The 21,782-nt window shown below is 36.5% G+C and overlaps 1 protein-coding gene across 14 annotated transcripts in view; it reads left to right on the top strand.

The window, feature by feature from the left end:
- The window catches only part of LOC120780668 (inositol polyphosphate-5-phosphatase A), a 530,962-nt gene that overhangs the window by 113,781 nt on the left and 395,399 nt on the right, over positions 1 to 21,782 (top strand). For 3 of the 14 annotated variants that reach the window (XM_040112929.1, XM_040112940.1, XM_040112939.1), the window contains exons 1-2: positions 16,549 to 16,654; positions 16,780 to 16,941. The exons of 2 other annotated variants lie outside the window; for them this stretch is intronic. In XM_040112929.1, coding sequence (XP_039968863.1) covers positions 16,583 to 16,654; positions 16,780 to 16,941 — 234 coding nt within the window. In that variant the 5' untranslated portion in view covers positions 16,549 to 16,582. Of the gene's footprint in view, positions 1 to 16,532; positions 16,655 to 16,779; positions 16,942 to 21,782 lie in introns of those variants that run through there. 9 more of the 14 variants (XM_040112928.1, XM_040112926.1, XM_040112927.1 and 6 more) reach the window with 7 other exon arrangements.

The raw sequence follows: 21,782 nt of genomic DNA, 5'->3' as shown, positions 1-21,782 counted from the left end.
TCTCACTAACAGAGGAAGGCTTGAAATCATTTAATGACATAAAATATTTGCTTACATCTTCTGAAATTCTGGTATTCCCAGACTTCAACAAACCCTTTATTCTGACGACAGATGCTTCCAATACTGCAATCGGAGCAGTCCTTTCACAAGGGATAATCGGTCAAGACAGACCCATAATTTACATCTCTAGATCACTCAATAAAACCGAAGAGAATTACTCGACCATAGAGAAAGAAATGCTCGCCATAGAGTGGTACCTCGACAAATTAAGGACTTAGCGGTATGGAGCTAAAGAAATAAAAATTCTTACTGATCACCAGCCACTGACGTTTGCACTAAGCAACAGTAATAACAATGCCAAGTTAAAAAGGTGGAAAGCAGGGATAGAAGAATATAATTATAAACTCATTTACAAACCAGGAAAAACAAACGTAGTCGCCGATGCGTTATCACGGCTGCCAATAGAAGTTAATACGCTAACATCCACAGATGAAAATACACAACATAGCGCAGAAGAGGATAGCTCAAAGCTCATTCATCACTGTGAAGCTCCAATTAACGTATTTAAAAATCAAGTTATATTTACAGAAGGAAAGGAGGAAATTACACACGAAGAACCTCATCCAAGCTTCCACAGACACCTCATTAAATGTGAAGTTTATGATAAAGGAAACCTAAGTAAAATCTTGAAAAGCGTTCTAAACCCAAACATAATCAATAGAATTAAAATCCAAGAGAAATACATTTCATTACTACAGCAAATATATCAAGAAAATTTCTCACAATTTCGTATCAGGATAACACAGAAAGTAGTTACCGATATCGCAGACGAAGATGTCAAATTTAAAATAATAGAACAAGAACACAAAAGAGCCCATCGCAATGGTAAATAAAATAAAGACCAGATATTGGAAAAATACTATTTTTCACAAATGACTAAACTTATTAAAAAATATACTAAATCATGTGAAATTTGCGGATGTAATAAGTACGACCGGCATCCACAAAAGCCCAAGTTACAGGCAACACCCATATCTTCGTATCCAGCAGAAATACAGCATATCGACGTTATAGAAATGTCCGGCGAAAAATATATCTCGTGCGTTGACAAATTCACTAAATTTGTAAAAATTTTCAGGATAAAAAATAAATCAGTACTGCATATCAGGGACAAATTGATAAAGCTTCTACACTATTTCACTATACCAAAGACTTTGGTCATGGACAATGAAGGCAGCTTTATAAGCCCAATAACTCTGAACTATTTAGAAGGGTTAGGAATTTAAATCTATCTAGCACCACCTCAGAAAAGCGAAGTCATTGGTGCGATAGTACGTGTGCTTTCCACTATTATTGAAATAATCGGATGTCTCCAAGTGGAATATCTTGATTACTCTATTAAAGAAATTGTCAACATTGCCGTTGACAGATATAATAAACACGATACAGTCAGTTACGAAAAGAAAACCAGCTAATATTTTCTTTGGAAGAACACAAAGAATCAACTACCAAGATTTAACAAACTTTAAGGAAATAGTTAATTCAGAACTTCGAAATGAAATAGCCAGAAACCAAAAAAATACACTAAATTATCACAACAAAAATAGGTCAAAAATAAGGAATTACGAACCTGGTGATACTATATTTAAAAAAAAAAACAAACAAATTAAAGGGAAAACGAAAACCATTTTTAAAAAAGAAACTGTCGCTAAAGACAATACCGTCTCAATGCCTACTAAAGGTAACAGAAAGATTCATAAATCACACTTAAAAAACTAAACAAAACCCATTGCATTTCACAGATTCTTAGCGGAGAAAAAGCGCTTTGCGATTATCAATATGTAAACCAAGCTATAATTGAATTAATTAGTGAAGGAACAATATTTCTTTCAAATTTTATTGGAAATATTACTTATATTAATACATCTTTTAAACTAAATGGTACTTTTCTCATAAACTTCTTTAACGAAGCTATAACTTTGAATAACGTCCGTTACACAAACTGGCAAACAAGTTCCTACCAAATCTTACCCGCAATGCTTCAGAATAACCTAACGGAAAATGAAATTAAATTAGACTTAAACTATTTACATAAACTACATTTAAATAATGTAAATGAACTAGAACGAATAAGATCAAAAAACATTATTTCAATTAGCTCAAGCTTCTTAGCAATTCTTGTTGCAGTAACACTATCATTAGTCTTATATATCATACTCAAACCAAAAACCAGAAAATCATTTCTTATCCCACCAACAATAGATTACCCATAGCTTTCAGTAGCCAATAATTCTTAATCAGTGAGACTCTGATGCTTAAGAAGGGAGGAGTTATCACAGCTAGCATAGCTAACAAAATGTACAACAACAAAGTAGTTGTAGCTAGCAAAATATACCGATATTACTCAATTCAGCAATATTCTGTAAATATACAATATCATTGTTCAATAAAGTTAATTTCCAAAATTTACAACAACAGCACATTTCCTCGGCACTAAACCTAACAAAAACCTAAACAATCTAAGCCGTTTCTCGACCAAACTGAGGTTTGCTGTTTTGCTATAATTATTGCTTATGTTATCATTATAGAGTATGTAGAAATAAGTACTAGTAAGTAAGAACTCGTAAATATGTAGGTTTATAGTAAATAAGCAAATTCTGTATAAAAGAAATGTGTTTAATAAAGAAAGTCGAGTTCAACTTCACCATTCAAAACAGCGTGTTATTAATCATCTGGTGGCAACTATTAACTTGTATATTAACAGATAAGATATACGTGAGTGTGTGTGTGACTCGGAGCGAGGCTACGTTAACTCGCGCCAGTCGTTTCTTCTTTTCGCTACGTGGCGTCAATTGGATATTTCAAGCGAAGCCAGTTCCTTCTCCACTTGGTCCTTCCAACGGAGTGGAGGTCTTCCTCTTCTTCTGCTTCCCCCGGCGAGTACTGCGTCGAATACTTTCAGAGCTGGAGTGTTTTCGTCCATCCGGACAACATGACCTAGCCAGCGTAGACGCTGTCTTTTAATTCCCTGAACTATGTCAGTGTCGTATATCTCGTACAGCTCATCGTTCCATCGTATGCGATATTCGCCGTGGCCAATGCGCAAAAGACCATAAATCCTTCCCAGAACTTTTCTCTCGAAAACTCTTAACGTCGACTCATCAGTTGATGTCATCGTCCAAGCCTCTGCACCATATAGCAGGCCGGGAATTATGAGCGACTTATGTAGTTTAGCTTTTGTTCGTCGAGAGAGGACTTTACTTTTCAATTGCCTACTCAGTCCGAAGTAGCACCTGTTGGCAAGAATTATCCCGCGTTGGATTTCCAGGCTGACATTGTTGGTGGAGTTCATGTTGGTTCCCAAATATTCGAAACTATCTGATATCAATATCATCGGCATCCGCCAGCAGCTGTACACTCTTATAAAAGATTGTACCTGCTCGATTAAGCTCTGCAGCTCGAATTATTTTTTCCAGCAGCAGATTGAAGAAGTCGCACGGTAGGGAGTCGCCTTGTCTAAAACCTCGTTTGGTATCGAACGGCTCGGAGAGGTCTTTCCCCATCCTGACGGAGCTTTTGGTGTTGCTCAACATCAGTTTACACAGCAGTATTAGTTTTGCGGAGATACCAAATTCAGACATCGCGGCATAAAGGTAGATACTTTTCGTGCTGTCGAAAGCAGCTTCGAAATCGACGAAGAGGTGGTGTGTGTGGATTCTTCTTTCGCGAGTCTTTTCCAAGATTTGGCGCATGGTGATAATCTGGTCGGTTGTTGATTTTCCAGGTCTAAAGCCACACTGATAAGGTCGAATCAGTTTATTGACGGTGGGCCTTAATCTTTCACATAATACGCTTGATAATATTCGATGCTTTCGAGAACTATCCCACGCAATATTTTGGATCTCCCGTTTTGTGGATTGGACGGAGCAGACTTAAATTCCAATCGTTGGGCATGCTTTCGTCCGACCATATTTTACAAAGAAGCTGATGCATGCTCCTTACAGTTCTTCGCCGCCGCGTTTGAATAGCTCGGCCGGCAATCCATCTGCCTCCGGCGCTTTGTTGTTCTTGAGACGGGTAATTGCTATTCGAACTTCTTCATGGTCGGGCAACGAAACGTCTGTCCATCGTCATCGATTGGGGAATCGGGTTCGACTTCACCTGGTGTTCCCATCCCGCATGTATTGTGGTCGATGGCAATGTTGCGAGGTAGGCAGTCTAGTACCACAGATACCCATATTTCGGGAGCCGACGAAGTCGATAAGCTTCAACCCATTGGCGGATGTTTCCTCGTTGATGCTGAATTTACTGACTGTTGTTCCAAAGATACCTTATTTGTCCACCCTGGCGTTAAAGTTTCCAAGTACCATTTTGACGTCGCGGCGGGGGCAGCTTTAATTGGTCCGTTAGCTTGGTTTTCGTATGGAGAAGTAGAGTAAACTTCTATTCCTAACTCGTCTTATATCATAAATTTTCAGGAGGCTGAGTTTAAAGATGCCTCATTGTCAATAACTTTTAATTTTGGTACTCCGAAAAAATATTATGTATCTTAGGGGTCTTCAGACGTCTTCTGTTGCTCTGCTATTTAGGCTTTTTGTTATTGCATATTTTGTAAATTTATCTAAAGTTCTCATAACTATTTTTCCTTCTGTCAAAAATATATCGATATGGACTGTGTGTCCTGGATATGTTGGTGATGGAGTTTCTGCATTTTTCGGTTGATTGGAATGTCTCCCGTATTATTATTTTTATTTTATTTAACATACCGGGAAAATATTTTGTTTCGAGAAATTGTGTTTTATTTTCAGTCGATTTCTTATGTGCTCTTCGATGTTCTTTTAGTATGACGTTCTCCTGTTCTTGTTCGTTACTAATATCTTCAATTAATTTTGAGTAGGATAAATATTTTTTATCATACCTATTATCCTTTTTTCTGTATGAATTCCATTTAAAACAGATGGGTTAAGGCAGTGAAACGAAAATTTTTAGCCCGGAAAGTTAGCAAAGCTCGAACGAGGTCTAGATGAGGGGAAGATTAGTTTACGGAAGGAAGAGCATAAAAAGTGGCGAAAAAATCAACGGCCTTCCCTCGAAGCTTGATGTAATCGCAGAATGGTTGCGGCAATACTGACATTGTACACAAATTAAAGAGCGGAAATTCACTTCATATCGGAATTGTATAGTTGTGTGAACAAAAAGAGGTAAAAATATTTTGCAGGTTTTAAAGTTTAGCATTAATATTTGTTTTTATTTATTTGTATAGTGAGAAATTCTAATTACTTTAAGGAAAAAATTATGTAAGTTATGCTAGGTAGGAAGGTAGGAGTGCAGCCCTATCGGGCTCAATTAGCACTTGATGTGCCATTTTGATACACTATTCGTAGAACCTCCTGTATCTGCTATTACGTTTCACCTTCTTTCTCAAACCATTTTGAGGTTTCGATGAAACTATAATACTTATGTCTGATATGCTTTTAGTGGAAATCCATTCAAGGTTTGGTGCTTGATGAATTCCAAGTGTTTTGTGTCGGATCTGTGCTAGAGCTGGGCATTCGCAGAGAAAGTGGAAAATTGTTTCCTTGTTCCCTGCTACTCCGCAGCCACGGCAGATGTCGTTGTAGGGCACACCCATTTTGGACGCATGTTCCCCAAATGGCCAGTGCCCTGTTGTGGTAGCTGTTACTCTGTAGATGCTTTTTCTTGACCTATTTAATAAGTCCTTGGTTCTTTTCCTGTCATATGTTAGCCATAATTGTTTAGTTATGACGCATTTTGTAATTTTTTTCCACCGGCTATTTGCAACTTGTTGAAATTGTCTATTGATCTCTCCTTTGATCGATCCTAGCGGTCTTGGTATTAGCTCCGCCTCGGATTCGTTGAGGAAAGCTCCTGCCTTTGCCAACTCGCCTGCTTTTTCGTTACCGAAAATGTTCCTGTGGCCGGAAACCCAGATTAATTCTAGTTGGAGCTTGTCTTTTATTGAGCTTAGTGCTCTCTTGCAGTTGTCAATTATGCTGGAATATGTCATGGGTGGAAGACAAGACCAGGAGCGCCCCCTGGCTATCCGTAAAGTTGCTTTATGTTTATTCCCGTGGTTTTCTAATAGAACTTCGCAGGCTTTTTCTATGCCTAGTACTTCTGCTTGGAAGGTGCTAGCCGAGTTCGGTAGACGTATAGAGAGAGATATGCCTAGATCAGCGGAGAATACCCCCGTGCCTACTCCGAAGTATATCTTGGACCCGTCGGTATAAACTGAGATGGTATCCTCTCCTATTGAACCTCTTCTCCATTTTCGTCTAGATGGTATCATCACTTGGAAGTGTCTATTGAAATCCCGCTTTGGGAGATTGTAGTCTGATTTACTAATGGTGAGCTTGTTTAGGATTATACTATGTCCGTAGTTCTGCTGATTTCAACCTCCTAATTCTTTTATTCTTATCGCCGCAATAGCTGCTGTTTTGTGAATAAAAATGTCCATTGGTAGTTGATGCAGGATCACTTTGAGCGCATCAGTCGGACATGACCTGATTGCACCAGTAACACATGCTGCTCTTTGTATTCCATTTAGTTTTTTAATGTAGTATTGTTTGTTTAGCGGTGGGCACCATACCAGAGCTCCTTATATAAGTATAGGTCTTATGACAGCCGTATACATCCACATGATTATACTTGGTTTGAGGCCCCAATTCTTGTTGACGATTCTCTTATAAGTATAGTAGGCCATGTATGCTTTGTTTATTCTTTTTTCTATATTTATTTTTCAGGATAGTTTGGTGTGAATCTCCACCCCCAAATATTTAGCTGTGGGGGATAGAGTGAGTGTTGTACCGTTTAGTACCGGAAGTTGAAACTGAGGTATTTTGGTTCTGCTTGTGAATAGCATCAGTTCTGTTTTGTTCGGGTTAACTCCTAGTCCATTGTTTTTAGCCCATAAGTTTAACCTTCGAAGTGCTCTTTCCATAATCTCGCTGACTGTTGAAGGAAACATGCCTGATACCAACAACACTATATCGTCTGCATACGCCACTGCTTTCACTCCTCCACCGTTTAGTTGGAGGAGTATTTCGTTCAGCGCTACAACCCATAGGAGCGGAGAGAGGACCCCTCCTTGAGGCGTCCCTCTACTCACATAGCCTGTTTGTGTTGCAGCGCCGTTTGAAGCTATAATCTTCCTATTCTCAAGCATCGATAGTATCCATCTGCACACAGTGTCATCTATGCCACCATGTGCCAGAGAGTTAATTATCGCATTTACTTCTATGTTATTGAAGGCGCCCTCTATGTCTAGAAAAGCAGCCATGTTGTATTGTTTGTGGTGTAGTGATTTTTCAATTACACTTATCACATCGTGAAGGGCAGTTTCGGTTGATCGGCCCTTTATGTACGCATGTTGGGATTTCGATAACTTCTCCGCCATTATTGTTCTTATGTGTAGATCTATTAGTCTTTCCAATACCTTCAGCATAAAGGAGGTAAGGCTTATAGGTCTATAGTCCTTGGCATTTTCGTGTGTACTTCTGCCAGGTTTTGGAAGGAACACAACTTTACTTCTTTTCCTACTTCTTGGGATGTAGGATAATAGAATGCTAGCTTTGGATATATTTTCATGTCTTTGAACCATTGGTTCTACCAGCTTTTGCAACATTATGGGCATAATCCCGTCAGGACCTGCCGCTCTAAATGGTGCAAAACTATTTATGGCATATTTGATTTTGCTTTTGTCTACTATTTGGCTTCGATAATCAGCTGCGTTTAACGGGGGTTCTGGTTGAACCCTCGTTGAAAGTGTTTGCTGACTCCCGGGGAAGTGCGTTGTATTTAGTACCTCCAGAGACTCTTTTGCCCTCCGCCCTAATGTAGGCAGTATTAATATGATCTTTGGATAGCATTTTGCTCAGGCTAGCGGTTTCTCTGCAACTTTCTATCGATGTGCAGAAAGATCACCATGAGTCGTTTTTAGCTTTCTTGACTGCTTTTTTGTATCTTTTCATAATATCTTTATATGGCTGCCAGATTTTGGTTCTAAAACTCTCATTGAAAGCTTTCCTTAGCTGTGTTCTCAAATTCTTGAGTTCACTGTTCCACCAAGGAAGAGACTTTCTCTTTTTCAGAACTGTTAGCTTAGTGGATTTATTGAAAGTTGTGGTTAAGACTTTTTCCAACTTCTCTACTTCTGTGTCTGTTGATAGCGTGGGATCCAGTACTTCATCCCACCTCGGAAACCTATCAGAGCTTGGGAAAATAAAGGTTGGCTTATCTCCTTTGTTGCATATACTCAGAGCTACACCATACGGTGTGCTTTGCGTTTGCATTACACCCTATTAGGACATCTTCCTTCCTGTTCTCCTCTATAAGTCTGGTGAGCGGGGCCGGTGGTATGTCTTCGCCGTGGGCCAAGTAGGCCGAGACCAAGAAGAAGGGCTTTTCCTTCTGTTCCACCTTTACCACTATGATATCTGCTGTGCTGTAATTAGGACAAAGAAATGCATTTATACTTCTATTGATAAGAATGCAAGCCCTATTTTTATCTTTGTTCCGTGCGTAAAAAAGGTTATAGTTGCTGCTGTTTAGCAGCTCCTTAGCAACTGGCTGGCGTCGTCGATCTATTCCGTGTCGTCTTCGTCAGCCTCTTTGTCGCCTTGGAAGATTTTTTCCTCCTTGATCAGCTGCCACTCATCTATACCAGGTATAGATTTGTTCTGCAGCGTGATGCACCTCAGGAGTATTTCGGCTGGCTCCTCTAGGGGGGTTAGCCAAATGCGAGCACGAGGTCTCTTCGGAATATCCCTGGCGGGTATAAGCCTCAATTGGAGGCCTACAAAGGCGTTGCTGATTTTAGCAACACTATCCGTCAGGAAATTTAGCGAGGCTTGGTCCGCGCACTTGATGACCCTGTAGCCCCTGGAGGTCTCAGAGGGTCAAACTCTGGGTTAGGACCCGCAAGATTGTCGAGTACAAAGCTTAGCACCATACTCGACAATCTGACGTCGATCTCCACCCATCTCTCCTGTATTGTGCTCGGAGAGGAGGAATTTCCATCTGTGATGGCCACCTGCAGGCTATCCCTGGCTACATCGCAGAAAGGCCTTGCCGTTGTTGTGCTGCTGTGTTCACCTTCACTCCGCCTAGGTTTTTTGGGCAGAGTTTCTGGTATTTCTGTGATAGAGCGATTCCTTTTTTGTGAAGTGCTCTCTTGTTTGCTCTCTTCTAGAAGTTCTGATTACTTCCTTTTTAGGTAGCTTTCATATTCCTCTACTATTGTTTTAAGGCGCTTTGTTTCTGCCTCATCAACTGGGGTACCGGCTGCCTAGCCTTTGGCTATCTTCCCTAGTATGAAGACTGCCCTCTGGTACAGGTTTTTCCTCAGCTGATTCTGGGATTTCTTGCGCTTATTTTTGTTTTCTCCTTTAGCCGCCAGCTTTGGAGGTGGACGCTTCCTCCCTTAAATCTGCTGTTTTCACTGCTGTATCTACCGGTTTACTTTGGTTGGTATGTCCGGCAGTACTCTTACTCGTTTTCTGGCTGGAGGCGAGTAATTCGTCCTCTTCGGATTCCGTAATGGGATTTCTGTAATTCATGTCCTAAGTCGTCGCTGTTGTCGTCAATTTGGTTGTTGTTGCGTTATTGTTTCCGTTCATTTTGGTCGCACGACTAAGCCGGAAAGGGTTGGTCACTCCTCCGCAGAGCCGGTATGCGGAGAGAAGGCTCTTATACCTCCGACCTCGCCCGGGCATCGGAGGGGACCGTTCGCGATCAGCTATTTATTACCCCCCGCTGACCATTCAGCCCTCTGCACGGGTACCTCGACACCTTGGCTTAAAAAAAAAAATAATTAATTAATTTGGAAGCAGCTGGAACTTTAACCAAAGAACATCTTCCGAAATTTTTATTTTTTTTCTTACATTTTATAAATTTATGGTAGTTATAAAGAAACTTAAAATTGTTAGGCACTTTTACAATTGTTACCCACAGTGCAACTACTAATGTACATGAGCATTTGTAAACAAGGAGTGGTAAAATACGTTGCTCTCAATCCCGTTTTCATGTTTGCCCGCGATGATTCCCTCATCTAGCCCTCAAAATGTGCACGCGAGTTATGTGTATTAAAACAACCGATTCCGATGAGTGATCAAAACTTAATGATTTATTGTAATTTTAGTTCGAGAGAATCGTAACAGTTATTGTAATAAGAATAAAAAGCTTAAAGAAAATAGGAAAATGTTGTCGGCAACTTAAGTGTAACATAATATACAATGTTTATAAACATAATTTTTGTAGACATGTTTACATACATAATTTCTCCATCGCCTAAATTTAAAACTCTCCTGAGTTTAATACTTATTTTAAATAAATTAAATGAGATTTTGATGTTTTCCTTCAAATTTCAGTTGTCTTTTTATGTTTGAACTATGAACATTTTGTAAATTATTAAATCTAAACTTAGGTTCATTTTTATGTCGTAAAGATTTATAGTTTTTGATATATCCTTCTTTCCTATTATCCATAAATATTTCTCTATTTTTATTTCTTTTTTTAAGATAATTTGTTTTAAATTTTAAAATACTTTCATAAATAATTTTTTTATTACAATTCCCATATTCAACATCGATTGGTTTATATCTTGTAACAGAATGATAGCTATTATTATAAAATTCTACAGCCTTACTCATTTTATCTTTTATGCTTAATTCTTTGTTTTCAATATACAAACTTCTTATTTTTTCCGTTAATGTACTATGGAGTCGCTCAATGTCACTATTGCCTGTGTGGTTATTTGGCTTAACAAAATGTAAATCTATGTTTTCGGTTTTAAGAAAATCTTTTATATTAACGCTTTTGAACTCATTATCAGTTATAATTTTATAAAAATTTCCTCTTTGGGATTTGTAATGTCGTAATTTTTCGATTATCGTTTGATTATTACGATCTTCCAGATAAAAAGCTGTTGCAAATTTCGAAAAACGGTCTATAAAGGTTAAGAAATTGCATTTGGAATTTGTATACACATCCATATGTACTATTTGCTTTGTGTCCGTCGGAATATCTGTAAATTTAAAGTTTTCTTTAATAGGGTTGCGATCGTATTTACATCTGCTACAAATATCGCAATTATTTATAAACTTCTGTATGCATTCTTTGAGTTTAGGGAAATATATCAACCGTTTTAAACCTTCATAATTTTCGTTTATGCCTGCATGTCCCGTTTCATTCTTATGGTATCTTTGGATCTCTCTATAAACTTGGTCTTCACTTTCTATTTCTTTTGCATTGTACGAACATCTTACAAATTTCACATTTCCGTTCCCTTCGAATAAGTCTATTATTTTTTGTTGTAAAATATTGTATTTATGATCGTCTAATGCAGTAAATATACCTACTTTTCCAGTACCTATATGTTCTGTTAATAAATGTTCGAAATTTGTTTTTAAGTCAGCTGAATTAATAAATATTTTCTTTTTGTTATGTTTATATTCAAAGTCTTTGATTTTATCATCTGTAAGAATTATTTGCGTTTTAAAACGATTAACAACTGTGTTAAGAATGCCAATATGATTATGAGTATCTTCTTCCTGGGAATGTCTCGTCTCATGATCATCGGTATTATTATATAGAGAATCGGCTTGTTCAGTTGATGAGTTAAGTGTATGTATTTCATCGCATCTAATTCTACTCAAAAAGTCTGCAACATGATTATCTTGACCCTTTATGTAGTTAATGTTAATATTAAATTCACTAAGTTTAATGAGCCATCTATACAATCTCGGATTTAGATCTTTTACATGTGATTTAACAAAAGCCATCGCAGTGGTTGATGGTCAGAAAGAATGTCAAATTTAACACCAAATAAATAAGGTCGAAAGTAACCAGTAGCCCAAACAATTGCTAATAACTCTTTTTCAGTGGCAGAATAATTTTTTTCATGGTCATTTAGGGTTCTACTAGCGAAGCAAATTGGATGATTGTCTTGCTGCAAAACTGCACCCAGGGCATAGTTGCTAGCGTCTGTTATCAGTTGAAAACGTTTTTTAAAGTCGGGGTACTTGAGTACGGGAGCTTCAGTTATTATTGTTTTAAGTTTTTCGAAAGCAGTGATGAAATTGGGATCATTAGGATTGACTTTAGCATTCTTTTTAAAAACTTTATTAGTGGATAAGCTACCTTTGAGTAGTCGCGAATAAATTTTCTGTAATATCCGGTAACACTTAGAAACGATTTGATCTGCTTCACATTTTTGGGTAGTTGCAGCTTTAAAATGCAATCAACTTTTGCCGGATTGGGTTTCACTCCTACTGGGGTGAGTATGTGGCCTAAAAAAGGAGTTTCTTTTGCGAAAAATTTGCACTTATTAATTTGAATTTTTAAGTTTGAATATCTTAATTTGTTAAGAATATGCTTAATGTCGACGACATGCTCTTGTAAACTTGTGGAGAAAATTAAAATATCGTCAAGGTAGACGACGCATCTTTTATTAATATCGTTTTTCAAAACTGTATTAATTAGACGCTGAAATGTGGCCGGTGCATTTTTGAGCCCAAAAGGCATTCGCGTAAATTCGTAGTGACCATGTGGGGTGGAAAATGCCGTTTTCGACCGGTCTTCCTCTTTAACGAGGATTTGGTGAAAACCCTTTGCCAAATCTATCGTGGAGAAATATTGAGCTCGGCCTAGTTTATCTAATATACTTTCAATATTAGGAATAGGGAATTTGTCTTCTACTGTTATTTGATTTAACTTTCGGTAATCTATTACTATTCTCCACTTATCCACCCCTGAACTATCCTTTTTTTTGGGCACTATCCACAAAGGTGCATTATAAGGTGATGCACTTTCCTAATGATGCCTTGACGTAGCATGTCGTCTATCTGTCTATAAATTTCCTTCTCGTGTACATGGGGGTATCTGTACATTTTACAGTAAACTGGTTTTTCAGACACGGTTTTAATTTCGTGCTCTACACAATTAGTATTACTTAATATTTCACCCTCCATAAAAATTAAATCTTGGAAATCGTTAAGAATGGTCTTTAGTGCAGCTGACTCCTCGATATTTAGGTCACTAAACAGGTTATCCATTACATTTTTCCTAGGCTTGTTGGCTCTAATTGGTAAATTTCGTGCCTATTGTATGGAAAATTAGGAAGAAATTTTAATACACTATGGTTAATAATAACTACTTCTTTACTCATATCAATTACGGCTTGAAGAGGTTTTAATATATTTTGCCCTATTATTGCGTCGAATTGTTTATCTCTAAAATCTGTTAATTTCCATGACATAGTGGCATTTTCGTTGAACTCAGTTGGTAAGTCGGTTATGATTTCATGATAAATATTTGATTTTGAATTAAGAGAAGAAAATAAAATTGGGTTATGTAAAGGTATTCTTTCATATTGCAACAATTTGTCTTTGTTTAAAGAGAAGTTGTGGATCCGGTATCAACTAAAGCAATTAATTTATCATGCTTAATTGTAATCTCAATTAAGGAAGTGTCGTTTTGAGGCAATTGTATGAAAATTTATTTCGTGATCATTTTCGTTATATTGAAAGTTGCTATGATTAGAATATTGTTGATAATTGTTGAAACGTTCAAATCCTTCTACATTTGTTCCTTGATCAAAATTAGCATCTGCGGTATTTACCTGTACGTGATCTACATCCATTTTCGATAGCGTACTACTTTGTGGTAACGCAAAGTTACGGTTTCTAAAACTATTGTTATAACTTCTGTTTGCTTCAATTATATTTGAATTTGGTTGCTCAAATTTATTTTGTCTTACAAATTGTTTCGTTTGGTTGTGATTACGATTAAAACTTCCATTTCTACTATAGTTCGGAAGTTGTTGTTATTTTGTAAGTATGATATGGTCTTTCGTTTCTATTATATGTAGGCTTATTTTCTATGATATGATTTCTAATAAGTCCTTCTGTTTCTAATAAATTATAAGCATCTCTTAAAGAGTTAATACCTTTATTAATGATGACTGAAGCCAAATTAACATCAATATTGTTTAAAAATGTTCTTAATATAGTTTTTTCAACATTTTTTGGGCTAAATTCAATAGGCTTTTCGTCATCGTACTCGAATTTCTCATTTATTTTGCATAAAATATCTCTTAAAGCTAAATAATAATTAACAATATCATTTTTATTTACTAGCATAAATGCCTCTTGATACAACTGGTTATAAGATTTTTTAATACCAAAGTTTCGTATAAGAATATCTCTTACTTCTATCCATGTTGGTGAGGGGCCAAGAGTTCGAACGACGTGCAAAGCTTCACCTTGAATCTTATTGATTATAATACGATGAAACACGTAGGTTTTCTCTGGCGAATCCGTTGGAAAAAACGTTAAGACCATGTCCACTTCTCTTAAGAACGAAGTAAGAGCGCATGAGTTGTCACCTTTATACTCGCGAATGCAATGTGCATCTTTAATTATCTCATTTAATGTAAATGTTAAAGCACCGTTGCTCGTTGCCATGGTAAATTTTGTCAGTTCAATTGTTCTTTATATATTATTTTATATATTATTTTACGCTTTGTTCGCTCTCCAATGATTTTTTTTTTGCGCCCACAAAACCGGTATTTGTGTACATAGGTTTCACAAAAATAAGTTTTGGCGGGAAATCGGTGGCTTCTTTTGCTGGTTTTACCGATACTTGATTACGGAACTCTTTTAGTTTAATCTATTCTATTGTATTTTTATTATTATTTTAATTTTTATTTTTATTTTAATTTTATATTAAATTTATTTCATTTTGTTTTATTCCTTTTTTATTTCTCTGGTTTCACATTTTCACACTGGATGGAAATGACCAAAAAAGTCACGTTCTAGTGTTTTTTTTTTCTGAGCGATAAAATTCAATAGTTTTTCTTTACTTTTAAATCCACACACTTTATTGTTTTTTCTTTAATAGCTAGTCTCACTTATATATAACAATTAGTCATACACTTGTAAATATATTTAAATATATTTTTGTGATTATTTTCTTTTTAGGTTCTTTTTTTTTTTTGACTGCGCCAGTTATGTGTATTAAAACAACCGATTCCGATGAGTGATCAAAACTTAATGATTTATTGTAATTTTAGTTCGAGAGAATCGTAACAGTTATTGTAATAAGAATAAAAAGCTTAAAGAAAATAGGAAAATGTTGTCGGCAACTTAAGTGTAACATAATATACAATGTTTATAAATATAATTTTTGTAGACATGTTTACATACATAATTCGCGTGTCCGAACGATACAAAATGCCACTGAGGGCTAATATGTCCACCTCTGGGTTAAGGTATCGTTTCATATAAGAAATCAATAACTGTTCATTGTACTCTGGTTCTGTAATTATATGTCTATGAACAGTTGGGAAAATTATTTTGAATTGATATGAAGATATATCGTCAAGCTTGAAAAAGATTGGTTTTTGAAAACATTAATTGGAATTTTTGTACAAGGGACTAAATTATGACTTGAGCTTTCATCGCTATGATTCGAAGGTGTGAGTGAATTTATTTGTTTCGGTATTCTTGAAAGGGCGTCAGCAACTACGTTTATTTTACCAGGTTTGTAAGTTAGTTCGTAGTTATATTCTTCTAAAATGGCTATCCATCGCTTCATTTTACTGTAGGTATTCTTATGCCTTAGGGCATAGGTAAGGGGTTGATAATCGGTGATAATTTTTATTTTTTTTGGAACCGTAGAGGTAATTTCTAAGTGAATTAAGTGACCATAATATAGAAAGCGTTAATTATTTTTTTGAAACTGTAAAGGTAATTTCTAAGTGAGATAAGTGACCATATTATAGAAAGCGTTTCTTTCTCGTTGGTAGCATAGTGCTCTTAGGCTTTGCTTAAAGTTCTCGAAATGAAAGTGATTGCTCTACCGACTTGCGATAGGACGGTCGGTAGTTCAAAATCTTTCTCGAAATTTGGATGCGCTAAGACTATATCCGTGGATACTAAAGTGTTTTTTTTTTTATTTTATTGAATGCTTCTAAGGCTCCGTTGTCTAATTCTATTTCTATTTTCTGCGAGGTCCGTTTGGAGACATAAGCCGGTCATGTTGTCTTTGTAGTGCTGTTAATGGTCTAGCTATTTACGCGTAATCCTGGATAAATCGTCGGTAGTAACCTGACATACCTAGGAAGGACTTTAATTCTTTGAGAGTTTATGGGAATAGAAATTTAGCTACCGCTTCTACTTTTTCGGGATTAGTTTTTATCACATTTGAGCTGATAACGTATAACGTAAGTTCTACAAAGAGTTTTCTAAACTAAATAGGACTTTTTGAATCTAGCGCCCCTGGTGGCGCCATCTACATATATGTCGACTAGTGCTATAGATTGGAAGTGAAGTTTTTGCGTTTTTAGTGTCAGTATGTTTGTGTTATCGGTGCGAAAATGAACTTCGAACAAAGAGCCAATATTAAATTTTATTTTAAAATTGATTAAACTTTTAGTTTCAACGTTTTTAAAGTGGTCGTGAGGACATAGATTACGATCACCACGTGGGCCAATCAAAATCCGTGATCACTGGAAATTCCATCGAAACTGTGCGTAAATCAGCAGAAATCATCATTCAAATTCATGGAAATGGAATTGAACTTCTCCAAAACATCGATTTATCGCATTTTGACCCAACATTTGGGCTTACGAAAGGTGTGTGCATGGTTCTTCCTTCTTCCTTTGCAATTGTACATTTGTCTAGTTGGATTTTCATGTTTGCATTTTCTAAGGTTAGAAATACTAGTTCTATATTTTTAAAGTGTTCTTCTTTGTTTTAGCCGAATATTTTTACGTCGTCTTTACGTAGCATCTTACTCCTATATGTTGACGAAGGATATCATCTAGTACTCTTTGGAATGTGGCTTTTCGATACTTCTTTTCAAGGGTTCACCTTTTACGAGAGTGGTGTAGGTGAGTTTTCCATCAGGACCGGCGAAAAGGTTTGGGCACTTAATAATATTATTAATTTTGTTTGTTGTTGTAGTGTGAGATGTATAATATCGATTGCCACATTATTAATTTCGTGTGATATTCGCTGTTTTAACGTTATATTTATATTTTGGCAAATTGTCATTAAAGTTTTATCGGTATGAATGATTGCTTTTAATTGTTAGAGTTGGTAATATGAAGAGCTTTTTTCTTACTGCTGGTCCAAAAATGTCTACAAAGATGTGATGGCTAATTTTAATTGTCTCGGCAACTGATTTTACCGTAAAGGGCTTTTCGTTCAAAATTGGGTTCCTAATCCTAGTTGATTGAATATAATTCTTATTAGATCCTATATCAATCACAAAATCTACTGTGCCTGCACGCCTTGTTTCTACTGTAATAAGGCAGGGAAGACGGCGCTAGTCTAAAAAAAAGTAGTGTCAAGCTTATTTGACTTGCATTATCGTAGTTGTTATGGTGGGAAATGTCATCACATATTTCGTTCGGGTCTAATTCTGTTGTGTTAAGCTTAGTATCCAGCTCTCAAGAAATGTAAAAACTTCATATAAAAAACGCTTAAGAAACGGTCAAGAAACTTTCCTGCGATAAATTTACTTGTGCTAGTATGCAGCTCTAAAGAAATCTAGTACTAATTTTAAATACTTTTTTCAATAAAATGCGAATATGGCAAAACGGGTTTTGCGAAGAAACATGAAATCAACAATTCTTTCTTGAAAGAAATTCAAAGTAATCGTTAAATTCATCCCAACATAGTTAAAACCACTATTATGAAGCATAGTTACTTTTGAAATGTTGTATAAAACTGACCAATCATCAACAACATTTCTTAAATCGCAATGAAAATATTTATGTTATTACACAAATGCATACATACATATTACACACAAAGTTTATTTTCATTATTTATTCTCTCTTGCTCTTCTAATGTCGATCATTCACAATGCGTTAGCAGCTGTCAAAATTACTTGAAGAAATAATGTATATTTTTTCTTGAGCAATTACTAGAGAGCTGGATACGAACCTTTAGTAAAGAAATTGCGTTGTATTTAACTTGGAAGGTGAGTCAGTTGTGCGGAAATCGGACGTTTTGGTGACTGATTGTCCTCGAATGCATTGCGACCTATGAACGCTTTAAATTAGCTATTGGAGTAGACGATAAAACATTAAGAGAAATCGAACGATTTTCTATTATTATTATTATTTATTAGAGTAACATGAAATATTAAACTAACTTGAGTAAATACACACTAGCTACCAGGGCCTACGGTGCGATTAAATGTTTACAATGTTTTTTTTTTTTCTTATATACGAATGCTGTTCTTATATTCCGAATTTAACATATTGATATTGTAATATTTTTTATTTGGTTAAAATTGGTTTAAATTTTGCTGCTCAGATTAATATCGTTGATATATTTTATTACTTTTTTAACGTTTCCGATGTTAATTTCATTTAGTAGAGTTGACAGTACATTAGTACCAAAATTCTTTGCTCGAAACGCCGATAGGTTTGGGCAATAGTCGAGGATGTGTTGGACAGTTAGGCGGTTTGGACAATGCGGGCATACAGGTGGAGTCTCACATTGAAGAATGTGGCCATGCGTGATCACTGTGTGCCCGAGCCTCAGTCGAGTGAAATAGGTAATTTCGTTCTTTGACAAATCCGCTGGGTAAAGCGCTTTAGCACATTCACGATTAATGGTGGAATAAGGATGCTGATAATGGGACCAGTCCGCAATTTGTTTGTTACGGAGGTGTCTATTTATCATCTTCTGTAAATCGTTGCTCGGCGATGCATTAAAAGTTAGACATGGTGATGAGACTCCGTTTTTGGCCGCTTCATCGGCAAACTCGTTGCCTGGGATGCCCTTATGCCCAGGAACCCTAAAGATTTGGAGTTTCTTTTTGTATTTTATAAGTCTGTCCCTAATTCAGTTGATAATAGAGTTATCGTGGTAAATATTTTTAATTGCTGAGACTACAGATATACTATCTGTGCAAATAACGAACTGCCCTTTGTTTTTAGTTGCAAATTCTGCGGCTTGTAGTACCGCGACTGCTTCTGCTGTATAAATAGAACAGTGCAATGGGAGCTAACCGGCTGTTATGAGTGTTCCATTTTGGTGCACTACACCAAACGTTGTACTGTGGTCAGTTTTTGATCCATCTGTAAATATGGGGATCCAGTTGATCATCTGCCTACTGTTAAAGTGCTCAATGAATAGTTGTTTAAAGCATTCGTTACTGGTGTGTGCTTTAGGGTAGGTGTGTAAAAGCTCGGATACAGAAGATTATGGTAGCGACCAAGGCACTTGCTTATAAATTTGATTGCCCATTAAGGGTAATTGAATCTCTAATTCTTTGCAATAGGATATGCACCTACGAATAGTAGATTTGGTGGAGTAGTTGCGTTTGTGGGATGCATCGAGACGGAATATGTTGAATAGCGTTTTATTTCAGGTATTAATAAACTTTGGGATCAGTCTCCACGTAGCGAGATCGCGCCTTTCAACAATGGAGGGGAGACCTGCTTCTGCTAACATACATTTAACTGTTGAAGTGGGGAAAGCGTTCAAACTACGTCGAGCCGCTGTATGGTATGGCGCTTGCAAAAGTTTTATATGTGTGTTAGCGCACCACCCGTAAATAGGGAGTCCATAATCTATTTTTGATAGCATCATTGATCTTGTTATATTAATTAAAGTGTTAGTATGTACACAAAGGTTTTTTTATGATATGTATTTAATAATATTAAGCCTGGTAGCTAGATTTTTTCTTAAATGCTGACAGTGCTCTTTGAAAGAATATTTAGAATCAAACAATGCCTAATATTTTTAAGTTTTTTACATTTTGAATGTTAGTGAGCTCAACATTGATATCAATTGCGGGGCAGCCTTGTTTTCGACAGATGTGCAAAATTTTGCACTTTTCATAAGCAAGGGTGGCTCCAGATCTCAATCCCCATTGTTTGAGTTCTAGTAGTAGCTTTAAAAATGTATTTTTAGTGCTTGTTAAGTCATTATTTTTAGTATAAAAAAAGGCGTGTGAAATGAAATGACTTATCTTAATCAATAAGTCATAAGAGAAATTCGCATTTTCAATGTAATTTTGTAGTTTTTTAATTCGGCATTATTCAATATTTAATTTTTTTAAACATTTTTTTAATTTTATAAACATTTTGATATTGTTAAGTTTCAAATAAAAAATAAAATAAAAATCAATAAAATTAGGATATTTCATCTGAATAGAATGGTCTGTAATTCGTAGTAAAAAAAATTACGCTTGAATTAAATTCAATTTCATACGCATGATGTTTGCAAAATTGTCTACATGCCACATATGTGTGTATGAATGTAAATATGTACACTCATATCTACATACTACATACATATGTATTGTATGTATATAGTACATGCACACTCATTGCTTCATGTGAAATCTGCGTTGACCCGGACAACCAATTGCCGAAGCTCACGTTTTGTCGAAGAGTCAACGTATCGACGGCCCAACGCGACGACAAAGCGTCACAACATTGTGTTGTTGGTAGAATACCGAGCTGTGCAGAAAAAATAAGCGAACAATCGCTAATGGTCTCCTCTTCCATTGCCGCTCTAACAGCTTTGCCGACAAACCATTGTAAATATGTATGTGTATGTATGAGCTTGCACACAAATCGATGCTGAATTTGAGCCACGGAAATATATTTTAGAAACGACAAATAGTTTAAGTCAACAAGAAATATGTTGTCATTTTTGTCACTTATTTCTGTGTTTTGCGAGTTTGCGGGGTTGCCAGTTTTCATTTCTCATCATCAGAAAATTGTTCAATTTATGATTTTTAGCTTTTACCATCGTCGCAAAAAGACGCTTATTGGCAGAGGCATGTTCAAGGAGATGCGTTTTAATAGTTTAAGTCAAATAGTTTAAGTCGACAAGAACTATGTAGCCATTTTTGTCACTTATTTCCGTGTTTTGCGAGTTTGCGGGGTTGCCAGTTTTCATTTCTCATCATCAGAAAATTGTTCAATTTATGATTTTAAGCTTTTACCATCGTCGCAAAAACACGCTTGTTGGCAGAGGCATGCTCGAGGAGATGCTTTTAAAAATGAACCAAGTTAGCTTGTTGAAAGTGCGCTAGCGTTCAATAATGAAACTGTGTTTTTTTTGTAAGATTTACTACGACCATTTACGGGCTTCGACCATTTGGCTGCCATATTGACTTGTGACGCCGCTGATGATATTTGAGGCAATTGGTGTTTCTGTAGAACAAAGTACGTTGTTTGTGTGGGTGACATATTTTCATATGTTCGCATGTGTTTTTTGTTTGTTTTTTTTTGCGAGAAGGAAGCATCGAATGCCTGAACCCCATGATAGTGTGGTATTTTAAACCGAACTTAGTATTACGTCGGAAGGATGGTTGAGTGACACTCATGCGTGCGTGATGGTCAAAATGCATTCAGTTTAAAGTTGCATTTACTTGGGCCCACCTCTTTTGGTCTGATAACTCCCCTCGTACATTGTTCGTCGCCAACCTTTCCCGTCACGTCAATGATAGTCGTAGTTGTTCGTTAAATTTAACAGCTCTCTTTTCCGGCGCTGTTCGCTGGCACGTTGGGATTTCATAACTCTGGCTGCAACTTCGCAAGCAGCTTTCCACTTCTCTACTGATTCGACCATTTGGTTTACCAACTTATCGGGCGTTAGGTCTATACCCAACGCATTTTTCAAATGTTGCCTCTCATAATTATATTTTGGCCAGTAGAAGAATGTGTGTACCACATTTTCGACGGTATAGCCTCCGTAATAATCACATGTATCTTTATTTTCGTGTCC

The sequence above is a fragment of the Bactrocera tryoni genome, unplaced genomic scaffold (genome assembly GCF_016617805.1).
Source record: "Bactrocera tryoni isolate S06 unplaced genomic scaffold, CSIRO_BtryS06_freeze2 scaffold_25, whole genome shotgun sequence".
Lineage (NCBI taxonomy): Eukaryota > Metazoa > Arthropoda > Insecta > Diptera > Tephritidae > Bactrocera > Bactrocera tryoni.
This window is presented reverse-complemented; position numbering and strand designations above follow the sequence as displayed.